This window comes from Rhynchophorus ferrugineus, unplaced genomic scaffold (genome assembly GCF_030347505.1).
Source record: "Rhynchophorus ferrugineus isolate W39M unplaced genomic scaffold, kcgeb_rfMv2 rfM11, whole genome shotgun sequence".
Classification (NCBI taxonomy): Eukaryota; Metazoa; Arthropoda; class Insecta; order Coleoptera; family Curculionidae; genus Rhynchophorus; species Rhynchophorus ferrugineus.
The window spans coordinates 7,051,590-7,073,700 of record NW_027472590.1 but is presented as its reverse complement, the minus strand read 5'-3'; the positions used below and the strand labels follow the sequence as shown (position 1 = coordinate 7,073,700).

The 22,111-nt window shown below is 34.7% G+C and overlaps 1 protein-coding gene across 2 annotated transcripts in view; it reads right to left on the bottom strand.

Moving 5' to 3' along the window:
- Positions 1 to 21,898, bottom strand: part of dac (dachshund family transcription factor) — a 436,877-nt gene extending 414,979 nt beyond the window's left edge. For both annotated transcript variants that reach the window (XM_076417492.1, XM_076417493.1), the window contains exon 1: positions 21,000 to 21,898. In XM_076417492.1, coding sequence (XP_076273607.1) covers positions 21,000 to 21,688 — 689 coding nt within the window. In that variant the 5' untranslated portion in view covers positions 21,689 to 21,898. The remainder of the gene's footprint in view (positions 1 to 20,999) is intronic.
- Between the last annotated feature and the right edge of the window lie 213 nt (positions 21,899 to 22,111).

Sequence of the window (22,111 nt, the reverse complement as noted above, 5' to 3'; positions counted from 1 at the left end):
TGTTTTATTTTTATGGCCTATATCAGGCACTAATCTTCCAGTTCCTGTATGCTAGGCATTAGAGGAAATCGAAAAACCACTTTAATATTACATTAACTTCAATAGACCTTAGATAGTTATTGGAAATTGTTCGTTATTTAACTATTTGATTATGATTAAGTAAATCAATAACTATGTTGTCTGATTAAAATAAGTGTTACGGCAAAATGAAAATATTAGCCAATAAAATTATACTTATATAAATTCCAAGTACAAAAAGTCATGGGTTAGTCATTGACAGACATTGACAGTAAAGCAGAATATTCGTGGTCATAAAGACTTGCTCTACATACAGTCAGCTAAAACCGAGAGATAATGTTACCGAAGTCAGTTGAACAAAGGAGATATTGTTACATTAAAGGCACACTATTACAGCTGGAATACCCACTCAGTAGGCTTTATACTGATAAACAGTTATTCGGATCGGTGCAGCACAGCTTGGCCAGTATAAGATTTCGAAATACTGAGGGAATGAGAAAATACGTTGATTATTGGATCCCGGCCTAATCAACATCGTTCTTTTGAAACAGTACCACCATGGTACCAGAAAAACATGAATATCACCGATTTTTTCAATAAATGCCTTTTTTGGTCAGAATACATGCTACGACCTCATATAATTAAGATGTCATGATTAAATCTAATTTTATATGGAAACTTTGAAGACATAAAACTGTTATATGGACAATATATTCTGTCGAATCTGCAACTACACTTCTGTACAAATGAAAATTGACCAGTTGAGAGTTTTGAAATATTTCTCGAAAGCTTATCATCAAGAGAAGAACAAAAAAGATTCTGATGTTAACTAAAGACTAAGGAGGATTAAAAAAGATCACAGAAATGTGATGAATACATTTCTTTTTTCGATATCGTTACTACTACATTCATTAACACTACTTTGAAATAATTAAATAATGATATAATGAAATAATTATAAGCAACAATTTTATCAAAATAATTACATATATATGAAATATATGTTTATATGTAGTATATATATATATATATATACATATATATATGTATATATATATATATATATATATACATATATATATATATATATATATATATAAAATTAGGGATTTGTTGGAGTTTACACTCTTGCCTAGGGCAACACAATTACAAACATAAATTTACGAGCATTCCTCAGCAGGATTCAAACCCGCGACTATCGCAACAGTAGATGGGCCGTCCTGTCGCCTTTACCACTGCGCCGCCAAGCCGGTAATAATTAGATATACTAGGGCCACTTTATATTTCTGGAACTGACAACACTGTTATCATGTGAGTCTATCTGATGCTTCCATCGTAAAGTTTGACATTTTTGACGATATACGTACTCACAACATTTTGTCGCACGGACGCTATTTGTTTATTTCATATTCAGTTGAAAGTTTCGTCTCGGTAAAAAATGGAACTGAATCGTGAACATTTTCGTGCGATGATTTTTTACGATTTTGAGGTAGATTATCACAACAAAGTGCATCAATCAACTTAATTTGACTCGTGGCGATGAAGCCCCATCAAAAACCACCGTGTATCGCTGGTTTAGCGAATTCTATCCGACAAGTTTCGTGAAAGTCGTCCAAAATCGGTTGTTGTACCAGAAAACATCAAGATCGTCATGTCACCTATTGTGTAATAGAGACATCCCTAAGCATTAGTTCCACTAGCATATATGCGATTTTACATGAACACTTAACCGTGCGGAAGTTATGTTTGAGTTGCATCCCATAAAATTTGACAATCGCTCAAAAAACGGCTCGTGTCAATTGATGCGAAGAAATGTTTAAGAAATTCAATCGCGGTGCTTCGAAAGACGTTTATAAAATCGTGACAGGTAACGAATCATGGATATATTCGTATGAGCCTGAAAGTAAGAAGTAGTCCACTGTATGGGTCTTCTAAGATGAACCAAATCCAACAAAGGTTGTTCGCGCACAAAGGACTTTAAAGAAAATGGTGGCCCGTTTCTTTGGGAAACTAGGGGATCGTAGAAAAGTAAGTTCTGATTGGTACACAACGATTTCTTTGCCGGAAGTCTTCGGTGAAATAAGGAAATCAAATAAGAGACGCCGGATTGTTCTTCATCATGACAATGCGCGCTCCCGCACATCTGCCCAAACAAGAGACTATTTGAGGACTCAAAACAAAATTGGTTCAGTCAGTTCAATGGTTCATCACTTACCCAAGAAATGTTAATATTCATGATAATATCACAAGGATATAGATGGTAATATATTTGATTTGTTAACATGCAATTTATCTCCATTTAACGGCATGTATATTCTTTAAATTCACGAAACAAAATATTTATATCGAACATTTGTTTCCCAGAAACGGCGCAACACTCCCAAAAACACCTGTAGCATGTTATGGCCCGTTGAAATCGAGAGCCCGAATCTTCGCCATAATAGAAACAAACACGCGAGTCTCCAGTCTAATCGTCGACGAGACCATTCGAGCCAACCGCTATTCGACTCGGTCGCTATCACGCCAATTTCCCCGGCCTATCCCGAAATCCGTCTGGGCACGAAACGCGCATTCGGCATCCGAAATAAAGCGCAAACAAACCGGTAATCGCCGATTTTACTGTACCGCTGAATGATATGGACTGTTTAGCGTCGGAGAAAAAGAAGAAAAGGTAACCGCATCGATCTCCGGGTGAAATTATAGGGTTTATGGGTTTCGGGATTTGGGTTTTGCTGGTTTTTAGACGGGCAATTGGTGGTTTGCGCTCGAGCCTCGAGACGTTTTGGTGTCTGTACCGAGAGAAATCAGAGAATTGGTTCGATTACATGTTTTTCGTTTTTTGTTTTACGTTCTGTGAGGGTCACTATTTATATGTCGGGAATAGGAAAAAAACAAATAGTTAAGCTGCGAATATATTTTTATTGTGTTTCAAAGTACTCGCCACGATGATCGATACACTTTTGTATACGCTTAAACCAATTTTCAAAGCATTTATTTCATTTCGAATGAGGTATCTTCAAAACATGATTTTTGAACGCTTCGTTGGGCGATGAAAATCGTTGACCACGCAGTTTATTCTATACGGGTGAGAACAAGAAGACAAGAAGTCATTGGGTGCCAAATCGGGCGTATGACCCATCAATTAGATGTTTTGAGTGCTCAAATAGTCTCTTATTTGAACCGATGTGTGAGAGCTCGCATTTTCATGATGAAAAACAATCCGGCGTCTCTTGTTTGTCTTCCTAATTTCACCGAAGGCTTCTGGCAAACAAATGGTTGTGTACCAATCAGAATTTACTGTTCGACGATCCTATAGAGGCACTGTTGCAATATAACCAGTTTTTCCGAAGAAACAGGCCACCATTCTCTTTTAAATGCTTCATGTGCGAACAACTTTTGTTGAATTTGGTTTATCTTGGACCACCCATACAGTAGAATGCTGATTACTTTCGGATTCATAAAAATATATCCATGATTCGTCACCTGTCAAGATTTTATAGACTTCTTTCGAAGCACCGCGATTTAATTTATTAAGCATTCTTAAGTTTTGATGTAAAATCGCATATATGCTGTTGGAACTAATACTTATAAATGCCTCAATCCCACAATGGGTTACATGACGATCTTGCTTAATCATTTCGTACACAGCATCGATATTTTCTGGCACTACAACCGATTTTGGACGACCTTCACGAAACTCGTCGGATAGCGAACTACGACGACGATTGAATTCACTAAACCAGCGATACACGGTGCTTTTTGATGGAGTGTCATCGCCAAAAGTCAAATTAAGTTGATTGATGCACTCTTATTGTGATAATCTACGTCGAAAATCATAAAAATCATCGCACGAAAATGTTCACGATTCAGTTCCATTTCTTGCCAAGACGAAACTTTCAACTAAATATGAAATAAACAAATAGCATCCGTGCGACAAAATGTTCTGAGTACGTATATCGTAATAAATGTCAAAATTTACGATGGAGCCGTCAGATGGACTCGCATGGACAACAGTGTTACCAATTCCCGACATATAAATAGTAACCCTCGTACAAATAATAACATCGGAGCGATATGTATTCCATATTTCATCAATTTAAACATCGAAAAATATTTTGACGTGCAAGACGTGCGTGTACCATAAAAACTGATAAATCGCAACGCAACCTCGACCCATCATCATCCTCTTCGTCCTCCAATCGCGCCCGTAAAAACCCCAATTCGACTCCGTCTGACCTCGCCGCTGCCGGATCCGAAATGAAATCGGCAGTCGGCACGCGACCCGACAGTCGGTCCCCCGAACAGAATGAAACGGCATGTCCCATTCAACAGACAGAGAAACGCGCCGCCAGAAGGGGGGAATCCCGGGGGATCGTCCCGGACGGGGGCTCCGGAACGCCAACCTGTGGATCGCCGCCGCCTGCCGCCGCGACGGTAGTCGGCAGCAGCCGCCCCCCTCTTCACAGATAAATCTCCTTTTGTTGACGACTGTTTCGCCGTTTGTACGATTTACCGTCGTATTCGAGAGGGACGCCCGAACGCCCCGACGCCGACGGGAAAGCGCCGTTCCAGTCGTTCCCCTTTAAATGGGGGAAATTCGCGGGCTACCGTTTCCGGTTTTGTTTCTCGCTTTTTTCGTCTCTCGTTCGTTCGTCTCATTTAATCGGCGTCCATTTGATTCGATACGACTCCATTATCACGTAATTGACTGTTCTCAATTAAATAAATAAATCGTAAAAAAATTTAGAATATACTTTTGAATTTATCCCAAGCTACCCTAATACATAGGTAAGCAAAAACCCACCAGAAAAGAGGTAAATATGAATAAGACATAATGTATAGTCAGATTTTTCTAACAGATGTACTAGGCTTAAGTATGCAATCTTATCATTTCACATATATTCATAGAGAGAAAAAACTTAACACCAACACATCAATTTGGGTGCGTTCACAAGCATTCAACAATTGACCGCAGAATAACAGATGTTATTGAAAAGTCTAGGAAAGTAAAATAATATGCTCAGCCATAGTCTTAGATGTAGCACAAGCCTTCGATAAAGTTTGGCATGATGGTCTTATTTATTAACTACAGAAAGTGTTAGCAAAACAACTGACACACTGAACTACTAAAATCGTACATTACAGCCAGAATGTTTAGAGTTAAACAAGAAGAAACTTACTCTATAACAAAATAAGCTAAAGCAGGTGTACCACAAGGAAGTGTACTGGGGCCAATGCTTTATCTACTCTACACTTGTGATATACCACAAATGGAGAATATTACGATAGCTTAATTTACTGATGATACTGCGATTATAGCTGTCGAAGACAATAGTGAAGAAGCCACACAAAAATAACAACAGGCAAGTGAAAACATAAATAAAGAGACACAAGCTTGGAAAATAAAAATTAACGGAAGTAAATATGTGCATGTGAAGTTAACCTACAATCAGACCGTACAAGCACCAATAACATTAAATAATACTATCATTCCCTTTATCAGCAACGCTAAATATCTCGGAATGAATCTTGATGCAAAATTTAGCTGGAAGGAACATATAGAGAAGAAAAGAAAAGAACTGGAATTGAAATAGAGGAAAATGTATTGGCTAATTGAAAGAAAATCACAATTAACAGTATATAATAAATTGTTATTATATTAGCAAATACTGAAATCTTTACGAAGTTCATTTATGGGGATGTTCTGCAAAGAGTAACATAAACAAAATACACATTTTTCAGAACAAAGTCCTGAGAAATATTGTGGGCGCACCCAAATACTACAGAACTGACTACCTACATCGAGACCTTCAGATACCCACAGTCATTCAGGAAATCAAGAGAATTGCACGGGGGCGGGAGGAAAGACTCTATTCTCATGAGAATATTAAAATATTGCAACTTTCGTATAGCACCAGAGCAGGAAACAGACTCAAAATAATCAAAACATCTGATCTTGTATAGTGTTGTGTAGTGAGGTGCATATAATAAAAAATACTGCAATGACATTTATAAACATTATTTCACCAGAGACTGAGATAGAGCCTTTGGGTCTTCCTAGATATTTACTTAAATTTAAGTTATCAGAAAGACAAATTGTAGGTTAGTCGGAAACGGTTAGTAAGAATGTAATAATTAAATAATAATAAAAAAATAACATATATGTCATTTTATTCTACTCAATCTTCATTCTTAATTCTTCTCATTCTAAATCTCTAATCAAGCTTCAAAGCTATAGATATTATATTTTGCGAAAATAACTCTGTCATAGATTTATACCTCTGAAAATGTCAACTGTCGTGCTTGAAAACGTGCATTTACGCACGCATTATTTCTCTTAGTTAATTAAAACTAAAGAGCCGCTGAGAGTCATCCATCTTCCCATCTTCTTCATCAGTCCAACCTTAAAAGCATGCGTGGTTTCCAAAATTCAAAAGACAAACGACGTTCTGCTAGATCGAAGCAGTTTGAGGATGCAAAACTGCAAGAGGTATTGTATGAACATCCAACCCAAACTCAAAAACAATTGGCAGAAGCTTTAAATGTGGCCCAAGAAGCACAGTGTGGTCCTAGGTGGGTGCCACTTCAGTTGAATGACCCGCGGTACAAATGGGACACGCGCTTGCGGAGCAATTCATCGCCAATTTCAAAGAACTTAGAAGATGGCTTGTTGAATGGTCTTGCTCGAAGAACGAACAGTTTTTTTGGGATGGCATCCATAAATTGCCTGAAATATGGGCAAGATGTATAGAATAAAGCGGCCACCACTTTATTCCATTTCCTTGAAAAAAAAATCCGAAAGAAAAACCGGTAATAACTTTCCAGTACACCTGGTGCGTCATCAACATCGTCGAACGTATTGCGAAATTCAGTTTGAAGCCGAAAGTATTGTATTGACAAAACTTCAAATTAATTTTAAACTCAGAGCGAATTTCTTCTCATTTTACTAATTAGCAATACACTAATTAAAAAGAGACAGAATGCAGTCCGAGCATGTAAACAAATCGGTTTATTAAGTTCGATTTATGTTGGTACTGGTCGACATCGTTCTCATATGTCTACGAAATTACTGAAAACATTAATGATAATGATCTAAGGTCATAAACTAGCAAACGTTCTTTTGGTGCTTGTTTTGATAAATTTCGGTTATTTAAAATTTGTTATAATTCTGTTTCAAAATACCAAAGTCATTAAAAAGTCAGAATCAGGAACTGATTGCGTCTTTAATCAGTTATCAAGATCAAGAATTAAGGTCTCCTTTATGTTAGCGCTATTCGAGATCAAATATATGAAATGTATAAAAACAGTGAATAGTGTTCTCCATATAAATATTATTTAACACGATTATTTCAGAGAAAACTGTTACTCTGAGAAGTATCTATAGAAAACTTTCAGAGCAGTTCTTTGAAGCAAGTAAGTCATTCTTTCATAGACCATTAGGATGTATAGGATTTAAGTGGTGTAAATATAACACACGAGGAGGAAGAGAATAGAATGACATTTTTAAAAGCATATAGTAATGTAGGAATGTTCGTCGGGTCGGTAAGTCGGTCGAAATGTGTTGCTGCCGCTGCGATTATTTGTCAAAACACTCACTACTATTTTTGCCAGGAATATGCACGAGAACTGAAAATATTGGTTGAAGAAATACTGTTTTAATTTAATATTAAATTATACATGTGGTCGACGAGAGAACTGACAGGATATTAGGTTAGGTAGAGGAAGTACGGTAGCGCTGTGGAAGTGGTACTATTACAAGGGGATAGAGAAAAGAAAAGAGAACGAGACGTCGTCGTGACGGTCTTTTATCGCCTGGAACTGCATGGTACCAATCCACCGACGTTGCCAACCTTTGTGCTTGCTGGTGGTGAATTCGTGGTGGCATAAAGGGTCGTGGCGGTCGCCACAGTAAAATAGGTTAACATAGGTATATAAATATATATATATATATATATATATATATATATATATATGGCATGGCTTTATTCCTGGAGCTGGGATTGTCACCTGCTCCGACTTTCCATTATGATATTTTAGGAAAAGACAGAGGAAATGAATGAGAAAAAATGAGAAAAAAACCTACTATTTACGAAGCCGTAGTTGTTCGAGTTGATATTGCAAGGAAAATACGTAATGAAACTGAGATTTATTGTGTTATAATTGCTAATTTGTTAAATTGGTCAATTGTGTGTTAAATTATGAACACCGAATAGACATATAGTGAAAACACCATTTTAAGTTATTCAGTTGATAAGTGATTGGACGAATTATTGACAAAAACACTGCGAAATGATTGATCAAGATGAATAAATCAAACGTGATTGAAGAGTGTCTCGTATACCTTGTATATAGTCAAGATAGTGACCATTACAATGTTTCCTTGAATATTTGTATTTCGTTTACCAAGAAATAAAAGCATATCTTACAATACCGAAAAATAAAACCTGTCCGTGCGTCTTCAACACGAAGTTATTTACAAATATAATCGGAAGTTTATTTCCTTGCCGTTTGCATTCATAATAAGTCCCCGGTCAACATAATGTGTTCCCTCGCCACCGGAGCAAGAGCAAAACAAAAATACGAAACACAGGCCATAGTGAGCAGACGACCGGCGCAATATTTCGAGCACCGTCCGAACGCTAAGTCAACAAAACTGGGCATGCATCGTTAATAACGTGCCTATTTATCGGCGATGCGGACAAAACCGGGCGATATAGGAGCGAGCCTTGGAACAAGAGAACATCGCAATTAATTTTGTAACGGCGAGAGAGACGCGGCGGTCGACGTCGCCGGAGCAAGGGGAGGGGAGAGGGGACGAGGCGCAGGCAATCCGACGTACCCGAAGAACCATAATAAGGTGGACATGTTTGTATAGATGGAGAGGTAATCTCCGTGCACAATGGCCACGGACCACAGTATAATAATTGGTTGTTTTCGGTTTTGTTTGTATTAGAAACGGTCTCGTACTGTTGCGCTTTAATCTCGTATTAATATACGATGTGGAGAGGCGGCGGGATCTCTGAAAATGTCAACGATTAAACCATAACCACCGGTACAGTATCGTTTATTCTCATAAATTGAAATATTTTATAAAGATCGTAGGATTAGATTAGATTACAAAGATTTAATGGGATGGTCCACGTTGATCAAGCTACAGCTGCACATTTGAATGTTACGATAATTATTACTGGAGAGACGATCATAGAAAGATGCCTAATTCAATACTCGCCACAAAATAAAGTTAAAATGACGAAAACTTACAGCTACAACAGTCTCGTCTAAAGGCACAGAAAGAATGTTTATAAAGTAACCTAGATGCCATAAAATAATATCCTGGTATTAAAATTATTCAAAAAATATACGGTAGAATACCAAAAATACAGAAAATGACATCTTAAAACACTTATTTTTGACAATAACACTATAACAGGTTAATTAAAAAGTCCCCGACCTGACACATAGATGGCGCTACTAGAATTAAATTCGGATTTTTTAGTTCGTTTCTTAGTTAGCCCTAACCCTTATCTGCCGGATCATTAGTTTGTGAATTATAGCATTTTGAATGAAGCAACTTTTGTTATTGTGAAAAAAAATGGATAAAAAGGAATTTCGCTTGCTGATAAATTGTTGCTTTTAAAAGGAAAAAACATGGTTAAAGTAAAAACTTGGCTTGATACCGAGTTTTTGGACACTGCCCCAGGAAAATCAACCATCAAGGAGTGGTGGACCCGAAGACGGTGAACGCGGTGGACGCCCAAAAGACGTTGTTACCGACGAAAACATTTAAAAAATCCACAAAATGATTTTGTGGGCCGTAAATTGAAATTGAATGAAGTAGCAGACACTCTAAAGATATCAACTGAACATGTACATCATACGAATATTTGGGTATAAGAAAGCTGTGCTCTAATGCTTGAAGATGATTAATCGTAATAAACCCGAGTTTTTGTGTCGATATGTAACAATGGATGAAATATAGCTCCATCATGTAATATGTATAATTTTCATTGACTACCTTGAAAATGGAAGGACCATCAACAGCGACTTACATATTACATAGCGTTATTGGACCGTTTGAAAGACGAAATCGCCGATAAACGGCCGCATTTGAAGAATAAGAAAGTGCTGCTTCACCAAGGCAATGCACCGTGCCACAAGTCAGGGAAGACGATTGCAAAAATCCATGAATTGGGCTTCGAATTGCTTCCTCATCCATCGTATTCTCCAGATCTGGCCGCCAGCTGTTTCCTGTTCTTTGATCTATTCTGAGTTTGTGTTCTCAGATCTCAAAAGAATGCTCGCTGAGAAGAAATGCTCGTCGAATGAAGAAGTGATCGACGATACTGAGGCGTATTTTGAAGCAATGGACAAATCGTACTACAAAAATGGTATCGAAACATTGGAGGGTCGCTATAATCAGTATATCACCCTTGAAGGGAATTGTGTTGAATGAAAAAAACTAATTTTGCTAAAAAATGTGTTTTACTATGGTAGGCTGGAGATTTTTCAATTGACCTTTTATATTTCAAACATATATCATAAAGCAACTCTTGAAACTCTTATTAGTGAAAATTAACTCAAAATATAATAAACAAACTAATCTATAAACAATCTCGTTAATTGAACTAATAACCAAAGTAGAAAAAAATCGCTTATATTAATCAAACAACAAAGTGAAAATAATAACAATAAAAAAAATCTGCATATACATTGTTTACTACAATTAATCAAGTGGTGCTTGAGGAATTTTTGTCTGGTTCTGCTCAGTGAACAGTAACTGGTAAGCTGGTAGAACCAACAGCTTTCAACTAATAACTCAAGCTTATACCGAAGAGTTATATCGGAGAGAACTGTTTAGCGCCATATTTACACGGAGAAGGAATGAAACAATGTATCGGCGGTTAACATCCATATATTTCTTTATCTTGAAACTGAATTCATCTGTTTTATATCGCTGGATTTCATGTTTTTTTTTCGCTACTGTCGGTAAGAAATCCAAGAAGATTTTTTCTACAGCTTTTATGTATCGGTGGTGTGAACATGACGAGAATTTTTTATGTCTAATGCATTTGTAGATTACCCATTATAATTAGTGTAGTTTTAATGAAATTCAACAAAAAAATTACATAAATGTTGGATAAGAGCTCTTAGGAAAAACGCTTTCAACTACCACAATAATATCTCAATTATTTTGTATAAAGAAAATCAAGAATATTTATATGAAGTGACCATGTAAACAGACTACAAACAGCTGTCAATAGGATTACAGGGTGAACTAAGAAATGGCGTGAGCAGTGAAAGTGAAATGTGCACGAGCAGAACTTTATATGAGACTCAAACAATGTGGTGACTGCTTGGAGGACGATCCAAACTTACACCACACAAAAATTTTTTATTATACAAACAAATCTTGAAGCCAGTTTGGACCTACCGCATGGTATGGTGTTCCAAACTTATCAAAACAAAGATCTTCACAGTTCCTATGGTTAAAGCCAATGATATATTAGAAATAAGGACATCCACAAAGATCTAAGGGTATCATACCAAGAGAGATTGTGACAGATTTTTAATTAAATTAAATTTTTCTGCAAGTTTTCCTCCACATTGTCCGCAAACCTAAAAAATATCTTAAAATAATTATATTTTTACCTAATGTCAATAATTCTAAAGAAATAAAACCCAATTAGGAAGCAATAATCATTAGAAATTATGACTTAGTAAAATGTATAAAAATAAGCGGCTAAGAAACTATATAGTGATAAGAAATGTGACAAATATTACAGGAAATATAGAAAACAACAATAAAGTTAAGAAGAATATGAAACTATCAAAGTTTAATCAACAAGTTTACCTCCATGTTATTTTAAAACCGAACTCGTTGGTTATATATTGTTCAATAATATCAACAGAAAAATAATTTACAACAATGACAAGAAACACGAAGACTAAGCGGACTGTTGACAATTTTGGCTGAAATAAATATACGGTTGAGATAATTCCTCCAATATATGAAATAAATGAATCAAACCACCTGGAGCTAAAAAGTTATCTACAGAAGTATAAAAACACGAAACACATAGATAACGCTAATTTTATTACATTCATCGCTTTTTCGGTTAGTACTAGTCTTCAAAGCTGCTAAAATTTCATGATATTCTACTCACAAGTTTGTAAGTTAATTTAAGAGTGATACTACTTTTGTTATTTTCATTACAACGTATCAAAAATAATTTCGTGTTTTAATTTTACAGTGCTTCTTGATAGGAAAAAAACCGTTCAAGCAAAGCAATGGCCCCACTCCATGAAAACCAACAATAAAACGTTGGTTTGCTGACTTCAAACGTGGCCGTAGAGACACCGATGATGCAGAACGCAGTGGAAGTCCAAATGAGGTGGTAGCACCAGAAAACATTTAAAAAATCCACAAAATCGTTTTAAATTATCGAAAAGTGAAGTTGCGTGAGTTCGCTTATATCGTAAAGATATCAAAAGAACGTGTTGGTTTTATATTGCATGAGCTTTTGACTACAAGAAAGCACTGTTCAAGGTGGGTGCCGCGTTTGTGGCCAAAAACAAGAGCGTGTTGATGATTCTGAGCAGTGTTAAGGAGTAGGCTCTAAGTTTTGAGGCAAAAGATAAATCGTTCTACAAAAGTGGTATTGAAATATTAGAGCGACGCTGGAATGATTGTGTAGCTCTTGATGGAGACTACATTGATGAATAAGACCAATTTTGAACAAAAAACCCCGTTTCCTTTGTTACGCCCGGGACTTCTCAGCGCATATGTTATATTTATTGAGTTTAAATTGTGATAAAAGACATTACACCATGATACCAAAGAGAAATACATGGTCAAATATTACAAAAGTTTTTAACAGTTTTTCTTCGCTTCATTATATTATATTAAAATTACACTATTATTATATCCATTAATGGCTTTATCTGAAAAAAAATTATTTTTTAAAGTTAATAAGTGTCATAAAAGAACATCAAAACCTTAATTTTCTAACAATCGCGCACATTGTTTACTATAATTAATCAAATCGTACCTAATTTTGGCCTTCGAAGAGTAACCATGGAGTTCGTACTACTAGAGTCAGTAAGTCAAACCCATGTTCAACGAATTATATCGAGAAAAAAATGTTTAGCGCCATATACCCACGGCGAAGACGAAACAATGTATCGACGGCGATACCGTGAAAGTTCGTTGGTACTTCCTCTACGGACCACGAAATCAAAATATTTAACTTGGCAACCCATAAAGATAAAGACCACGGCACGGTACCCGGGTACAACCTTTGCCACTCGACCACCATAAATTATCCGCACTCAACGGAACAGAAAAGACTACCCATTCGCGAATTGTTTAATAGTCGGGCGTAACTGTCAACGGTGTTTATTTATAATTGATTTAGAACCCGGAGAAAATGAAACCAATACATAAAGGAATTTATCGTTTTGTCGGACAGTAAAAACGACTTTGTAGTCAAAATGTTGATGGTTTTTATGGTCGTGACGAGAGAATAACGATAATGGTACTAATGCGGCGTCCGTTTGTGACATTGGAACGTTTATTTGCTTCAGGGAAACATTAATTTCGTTAAGCAAATAACTACATCATTAATAGTTGCAAATTAAAATGCATTCCCAAAAAAAATACATCAAAACTCTGTAGAATGATGCAGTGAACTAGATATTCCTCTATTGATAATAGGCAACCTTCACGAAGAAAATACCATACCAACTAGAATTGTAGAAAACCACACTATTAAAAACAAACAACTAAAACCTTATTTTTGAAGGAAACAGTATAAGTTAAAATAAGGTACTGTTTTATATTAAAGACATAAATAAGTAAAACAAATATTTTGTGCACTAGTTACATAAATAAAAAATGAATATTAAATGAGAATTATACAAAAAAATTCTCCAACCACCACAAAAATGCAACTTAAAATAGAACTTTTATTGTGAAGCTGGTTTCTTGTTGGTAGACATGGTGAACTATATCTGAAGTTAATTTAGAAATATACAAATTATAAAATAATGTTACTTTAAAACTAGGATAACAATTTAACTTCAAACTCAATATATAACAATATATTTTTACAAATCATAGTTGTATCACATAAAAAGGATGCTTTTTAAGAGCAGTGATAAAAAACATTCCTTATAACCTATAAATTAGTTTAAATTATATATAATATTCGAAACAACTGTGGAAATAATTGTTCCGTATCAAAAAATATGTACTCTTCTAAAATCAGTATATTCATTTTATATAACATTCATATACTTTGGAAAGATGTAAATATGATAAATAAAAATTTAATTATCAGTAAGTAGTTACTTTATAAATATTTTTGAGAAAATGGTTGAATTATTATTTTTATAATTATATAAAACAATAAAGGATATTCTACTTTTTTAAATAAACATAACATAACAATTATTATTTAAAATTATAGGCAACCCTTGTAACAGTAATGAAACATACTAATTTCTATATATAATATTTTATTTATATAGAGAAATTAAATAATAGTGTGTCTTTGAACTGTCAAAACAAGACCACAAAACATCCTAAACTATCAAACTTCTAAAAAATAAAATATCGTATCTTTCTCTCGAAATTTCGAGGGAAACTGGTTGTAAATTATTAATATTATACGTAATTAAATGCGTTTTCTAGAAAATGGCTTTACAGTTGCTTGAAATACTATATTAAAATGACAATGAATGACTTCGTAGCAGTTATGATATGTACTAGTTCTTCTAAAATTATATTTCTAGGAAAAATTTAAACAAGTGTACTATCAATCAATTCATTTGTCATTGTCATCAATAAACATAAGGAGCTATTTTATGAATATTCCTATAATATAATTTTCAAAATTTCTGCAACCTGCAACACTTTCAATAATCAAATGTACTGTCAACCAATTGTCAAAATATCTTAAACTAACAGTGATTAAAAGAACCAAGTATTATTTGAGAGAAAAAAGTGAGAAAAAGTGAAACTGGTCGCGATACACTATTAATATATCCAGGTACAATGTTTATATTTCAAAATGGAGCTATTAAAAAATCAGGAACTAAATTATCCTTCGATAAATCACCGTAAAATCTGTAATTTAAATGACACAAAATTCATTAGTTTGTAATAGAGACAGGTCGTACAACACGTACGGACATCTAAAATCATAACAAATTATCTCCAACAGCTATATATCGTAAACAGACAAAAAATTACATGTAAATTCGCTATTAAACACGTCTATTCGTGTCACAATATCTGAAATGTGCAATATTACTTTGATTGACCATTAAATGATAGAAAGTTGTAATCATATACATACATGTCCTTATTAGCTCGGCTATTATTTTATTCTTAAACGTTATTATGAACACTTGCCTTTACACGTACACAAACAACTATAAAATGCAATAAACTATCATTAATGATATTAACATTATGCAGCGTAGTATCTATATAGCGGGATAAATAAAACTAACGTCAATATTTAAAGATTTTAAACAGTTTTGACTATTTCTTTGAAAGTCTCCTTATTATCAGAACTTTATAATAAAAAAAACAAATTAATTTTGCCAAAAAATGGTAAACATAATAATTCAATACTTAATAGTCAGCTTATAATCAAAAGCATTACTTATACATTAATATAATAAACTGAAAATATATTTTTCGTAATATATTTAACACATAAATACTAATAAAATCGTATAAAGTAACGATACAGAAATAAAACTTTTAGAAACTTTAGTAAAATGAATAATCATCTACAATATAATGAATATTCTCATCTCATTCATTAAATCTAAATAATCACGCTTAAGAAAATCAATTTTAATGTTATTTTAATAACCTAATACATTTAAATGATTTTTGGGGATTTTGTTTGATATCGTTGGTGACAGAATTACGTGTAAGTGTGTTAAACGAAGAGTTATATAGAAAAAGGCTTAATTTCAACTTTATTTCCATAAAACAAACTAACTATAATGTGATTATAGTTTCACATCATATATGGAGAAAAAAAAACATTAATATCAGTTACAATCTAACTTTCTCACTTGGAATATACTTATATATCAGGAAAATAGTGTAGTTAAAGGAAGAGGTGTTTAATAGATAAAAAGTTATAATATCAAAGAAATATGAACTTTAATAAACAAATAACAGCATTACGAATACTTCATTAATAAAATGCGTTCCCAAAAAGAAACATTACAAATATGTATAATGGCATTGAAACAGATCAATAAAAGATATTATTCTATTAATTATAGGCAACCTTTATTACATTTACGTAAAACATCAATAAGGGAGTTATTATAATAAACTACCATAGTATCTAGAAGTATAGATAACCCTTAACACAATTAAGGTATAATATAATATAGATTAACATACTTGACAACTTAACAGATGACAGAAGCATTTTATTTTGGAGTTTTCAGTCAACCAGTTATACAAAGAAAACAATTATTGAATATTAAGTGAAAAAAATAGTCAAGAAATTCCCTAGACACCTCAAAAATACGGTATAATGCTTGAAATTATTTGAGAAACATAAATATCATAAAAGGTGATGTTGGATAATACCCGAATATCAGGAAAGTAAGGTTATACATTATCACTATGACATAAACATGTCATTAAGGGAAGACGTGTTTAATATATTAAAATAAAGTTAAAATTAAGGGCTATGGAATGTTTGAAATACAGAAAAAAGTGCAGAAATCCGATGTAATATATTTGTATTTATTATAGATTAACTCTTGTTATTTGGTAAGTATGCAATTGCCAAAAAAGTAAGATTATAAATCAGTAATATGTCGTAAACTTGGGTAATGTTAAAACAAATATGGTTAAAAACTGTAGGTATCTTGTATTAACGTCACATCTGTCAAATTATTGTTAATTTCAACCGAAGCTATCAAATTATTGTTAATTTCAACCGAAGCTAATTAAATAAATTGCAAATGTAAAGAGTAAAGGTGTTTAATATACATAAAAATTATGATAAAAGCGTGTGAGACGTTTGAGAGGCCATAAAAACCCAGAATGTATGTAAAAAGTAAGAAAAAAGCATAAGAATCCGAGGCTACCGATACGTTACGTCGAATTATCGTAAAATCAACAATACGAAACCGCAAAAGGCGACCACAAAAGAGTTGTACGTCGCCGCGGGATGACGCTGCGAGCGGTAAATCCGAATTATTTGTATTGGGTGTCTATCGGTAGCCCAAAGAGTCCCGACCTGGCGCTCTTCGACTGGGCCTTTTGTTCGGGCAGAGGCTGCGGGTCCGCTAATAGGTTCTGTCAGTCGCTCTCCTCTCGCCAGAGATCCTTTCGGCCGATGATTCGTCATAATTTATCGATGTTTAGGCGCCTCTCGGACTGGCGGGCCCAGCTCCGAAATTAAAATTGGGACCTTTTAAATTGGTTTTTATCGCAAAGGAATAAGTCCGTGGGTAATTAATAGAGAGTGAGATATATTCCGGCCGAATGAAAAAAGTTATTAGATACGCGGGATGAGATGCCGTCGAGTAGGCCTGGGACGTTTCGACGAAGTAATAAAATAAATAAAATTATCATAACCTTTAAAAAAATGTGTATCGGGTCTGTATTCGGTCAGTGACGTAGCGCATTCCCTTTTACCACCGTAAAATAATCAGTATATTAGGTATTAACGAAACAAGACTACTTTACCTGATAAAATTTGAATTAAAATACAGTCGAAATAAAATTAATTTTGTTAATACGACAATCGTTGACGCTGTCACTGTCAATTAAATGTCACTGAAATCAATTGTCATAAAATATAAACATTATAGTGTACTAAATTAATTTGTTACAAGAAATACTGTTTTAATTATATTATTTCGATATACAAATAGATCATCAATATTGGTGACATGGATATCAATTCCTACAAACCATAAATAAAATATGATCATGCAGAAAACTGTAATATCGGTAATAATGATTAATATTTAAAATAGTAAATGTCATGAAATATAACTGTTACAACATAGTCGATAAATTTCATACAAGAAAATTGATGATAAACCGTTTTTTAATTATAATATTTCGCTATATATTGGTAACAAAGATGTCAAATGCTACAAAACATAATTGAGCTATGATCATGCAGAAAACTATAATATCGGGAATAATTAATAATGTTTAAGAATATATCAATTGTATCAATATATTATATCAATTGCTAAAAAACATAAACGAAATATGATCGACCAGAGAACTGTAATATCGGTAATAATTAGGAATATTTAAAATAATATCTATGCTAGTTAATTTTGCACTAGATTTCAAAGAATTATTATGTGTTATGTGTATATCATTATTATTTTTAAGAAATATATCAGTTGTTACAAAAAAAACGAAATATGATCTAATAGATAACTATAACATCGGTAATAATTAGGAATATTTAAAATAATATCTAAGCTGGTTAATTTTGCACTAGATTTCAAAGAATTATTATGTGTTATGTGTATATTATTATTATTTGTAAGAAATATATCAGTTGTTACAAAAAAACAAGAAATATGACTTAATAGATAACTGTAATATCGGTAATAAATAGGAATATTTAAAATATTATTTAAACTAGTTTATTTTGTACTAGTTTTCAAAGAATTAAAGTTTCGATTATCAAATTTCTTTTCGTATTTTTTATATATAGTTGATTGAAACACAATGTAAAAGTATTTCAAAACAATATTTATATACCTGAAACGTCAAATATTTTATTTTAATTGAATAATGTAAATTTATAAAACTCTGCAACGTTTTTAGCATTATTTAGTGATTCCTCAGTTAAATTAATTATTATGAAATATAAATATAAGTTAAATGTTATTTGTATACAGTTTTAAAAGGTACATATTCATCATAATTAATAATAATAAAAATATATATTATAATTAAATACAGTGTGGTTCTTTATGTGAAAAAATTTTAATGAGTAAAATGTTCGATACATTATTTCGTTTAAAGAAGTTAATCAGTTAAAATAACCATAATAAATATTGTTTGGCGAGTAGATATAGTTCAGTATTTAAGAGCAATGAACAGTGTCAACAACAAAATATTAATAATATAAATTGAATAATTTCAATAGATGAATTAAGTAACTCCTTATAAGGAAAATGTTTCTTGTAAATTCGTTTAGGAGAAATCAAGGTAACTAGTATTACGTTTTATTAAAGTTGTTCATTTTTTTTTTCATATACGGAAATGAACAAATTATATATGTTATTATTATTTTTGTTAGTAGTAATGCGAACTAGATACGCTTTCTTTTTTTCATATAATGAAGTTCTTTTTAAGACTAAGTAATAGAGAATACAAGTAAATATTATGTTTATATGACAACAACTATATGGAAAGGTACATAAGTTATAATATGATTCACCATGTGGAAAATTTCAATAACCAGTATTATTTAAATTTCACTGTTGGATATATTAATGATATATCATGATAATGAGTTCAATAATTTAAATAGCTTTTTTTAGAAGTAATCAAAGCAATTGCATTACTTTTGTTAAAGCTGTTAATTTTTTGTTTCATATAAGAAAATAGTTTTAGTAACAGGAAATACGAAGGTATGTTATTTTTCAATAATTTAAATAGTTTTTTAGAAGTAATCAAAGTAATTGCAATACTTTCGTTAAAGCTGTTGATTTTTTTGTTTCATATAAGAAAATGGTTTTAGTAACAGGAAATACGAAGGTATGTTATTTTTATACAATTTTAAGAATTTTTGCAACCTGCAACACTTTCAATAATCGAATGTACTGTCAACCAATTGTCAAAACATCCTAAACTAACAGTGATTAAAAGAACCAAGTATTATTTGGGAGAAAAAAGTGAGAAAAAGCGAGACTGATCGCCAAATACTATTAATATATCTAGGTACAATGTTTATATTTCAAAATAGAGCTATTAAAAAATCAAGAACTAAATTATCCTTCGATAAATCACCTTAAAAACTTAAATGAAATGTATTATTTACATCGACAGTTAAATAACTATGTCATCTCGTGAAATGAAGAATAAATTAAGCAAGCTACTAAATAAAAGTAAGGATTTATTAAATCAAGTTGACTAACATTAGTTTAATTAAACCTGCTTATTTACATGTTACATTTCCTTATATTCCTTATTAGTATTAGTATTAGTACTCTTCCTTAAAGTTCTTTAAAACTATTTACTTAATGGGAAATACGAGTTAGTGTTATTTTTATTCATTTTCAACAAATATATTATTATTATTATTACATAGATGACTTCAATAACCAGTATTACTTAAAATCCACTATTAAATATATTATTTTGTGAATAGAAGTTGTACAATTTTTATAAATTATTATTGATTACGATTTATTTGAGAGTAACCAAAGTAATTAGTATTATTTCATTACATATTGTCTTTTATTTTTCCATATAAGGAATAAATTAGTTTTAACGATTATTTACATAACAGGAAATACTGGTGACTGCAATTAAAACCGTCGTGCGTATTCATTCGGCCGGGTTGGTGGAATTTTTTCGAAGATTATTGATACAAGGATTAGACGCTCGGATGACTTAATTTTCCCGCTGAGAGCAAACACGATAGGCGACTTAGAAAAATGTAATGAGATAATTAAATAAATATGTAATAACGTGACGGGATTGTTCCGAATAAATCGCGTATCGTACACTCGGGAAAATTCCTACGAGAGGATATTTGGAGAATGCGCCTATTGTTTTCTGCCGAACCCTTTCGAGTGCGTCGCATTGAGAGAGAATCCCTTTCGATAAGCGGCCCGCGCGCCCCCCGAAACTTAATAAAACACGTGCAGGAATTTTCACGAGGGGTCCGCGACTATATGGGGCACTGGGCCGCAGATCGATCCTATCCGCGGCATTCGCAAACACGTACCTGGCCGTGGTGCAGTCCTTGTACAGCGTGTCGAAGTCCTTGCAGGAGAGCAGCTTGCAACGGTTGACGCCGGGCTGGATGGCGCCGAGTCCTCGCAGGATCCGCACCTGCTCCACGTTGCAGACCAGGGGCACGATGTCCAGCCGCTTGAGCTTGGTGTAGACCGTGTGTAAACCGCCGACGAGGTGTTTGAGGAATAGTTCGAAAGCCTGGGGCAGACACAGCATCGTGTCGCCGGCGATTATGAAAGCGGCCACCTTCTGGCCGCGATAGTCCACCAGCTTGCACTCGTTCGCCGTGGGGTCGGACGTGGAGATCGGCGGCGGCGAGTTATAAGACCGGGGCGGCCCGTGGTGCGCCATGAGGTCCAGGGGCCCGTGCAGCACCCCCAGCGTGTTGAGCAGCCCGAGGCCGGGCGGGGGCAGATGCCCCAGCGCCATGCTGCGGGCCAGCGAGGCGCTCGACACCGGCGGCGGACTCAGTGGATGCGCCATGGACATCGGGGGGCCCAGGGGGGACGCCTGACGCGGACTGTGCACGGGCTGGTGGTGGTGGTGATGGCCGGCGGCGGCGACGAGACCGCTGTGGCTGGAGGGTGGCGAGGGCGATGGCTTCACGGCCACGGCCGGCGAGCCCGAGGACGCGTGGCTGCTGTGGTCACTGGCGGAGTCCGATGCCGTATTGTCCATTTCGCGCGCTGTCACACTGTGTAGCTGGAGCTGTCGGCAGCTGGCTGAGTCTTTCGGTCACCCGCGGGCCGAACCAGAGTCCATCCGCAGAAACACACCGACAATCGGAGAATGGCGAGCGCGCGACGACTGTTTGCGCGAGCGGCCGCGAGGCGGGGAGAGAACGGAGAACGACAACCGATGCCTGCGCACTGACGCAACCCGAACCAGCGGCCGGTTGCAAACGTAATAAATAAAAACAGTCGGAAAAAGTCCGGCAGCGCCGCGGGGCCCCGCCCACCGGGTCGTATTGGCGCGCGGCCGCGCCGCCCGCTCGCCCATTGGCTCCCCGCCGCCGCGCCGATCGTCGGGCCACGCCCCGCGGTCCCTCAAGGAGTCGCGATTTTCTTCGCGCGCCGGGGAGGGAGGAAAACTTGAAATATG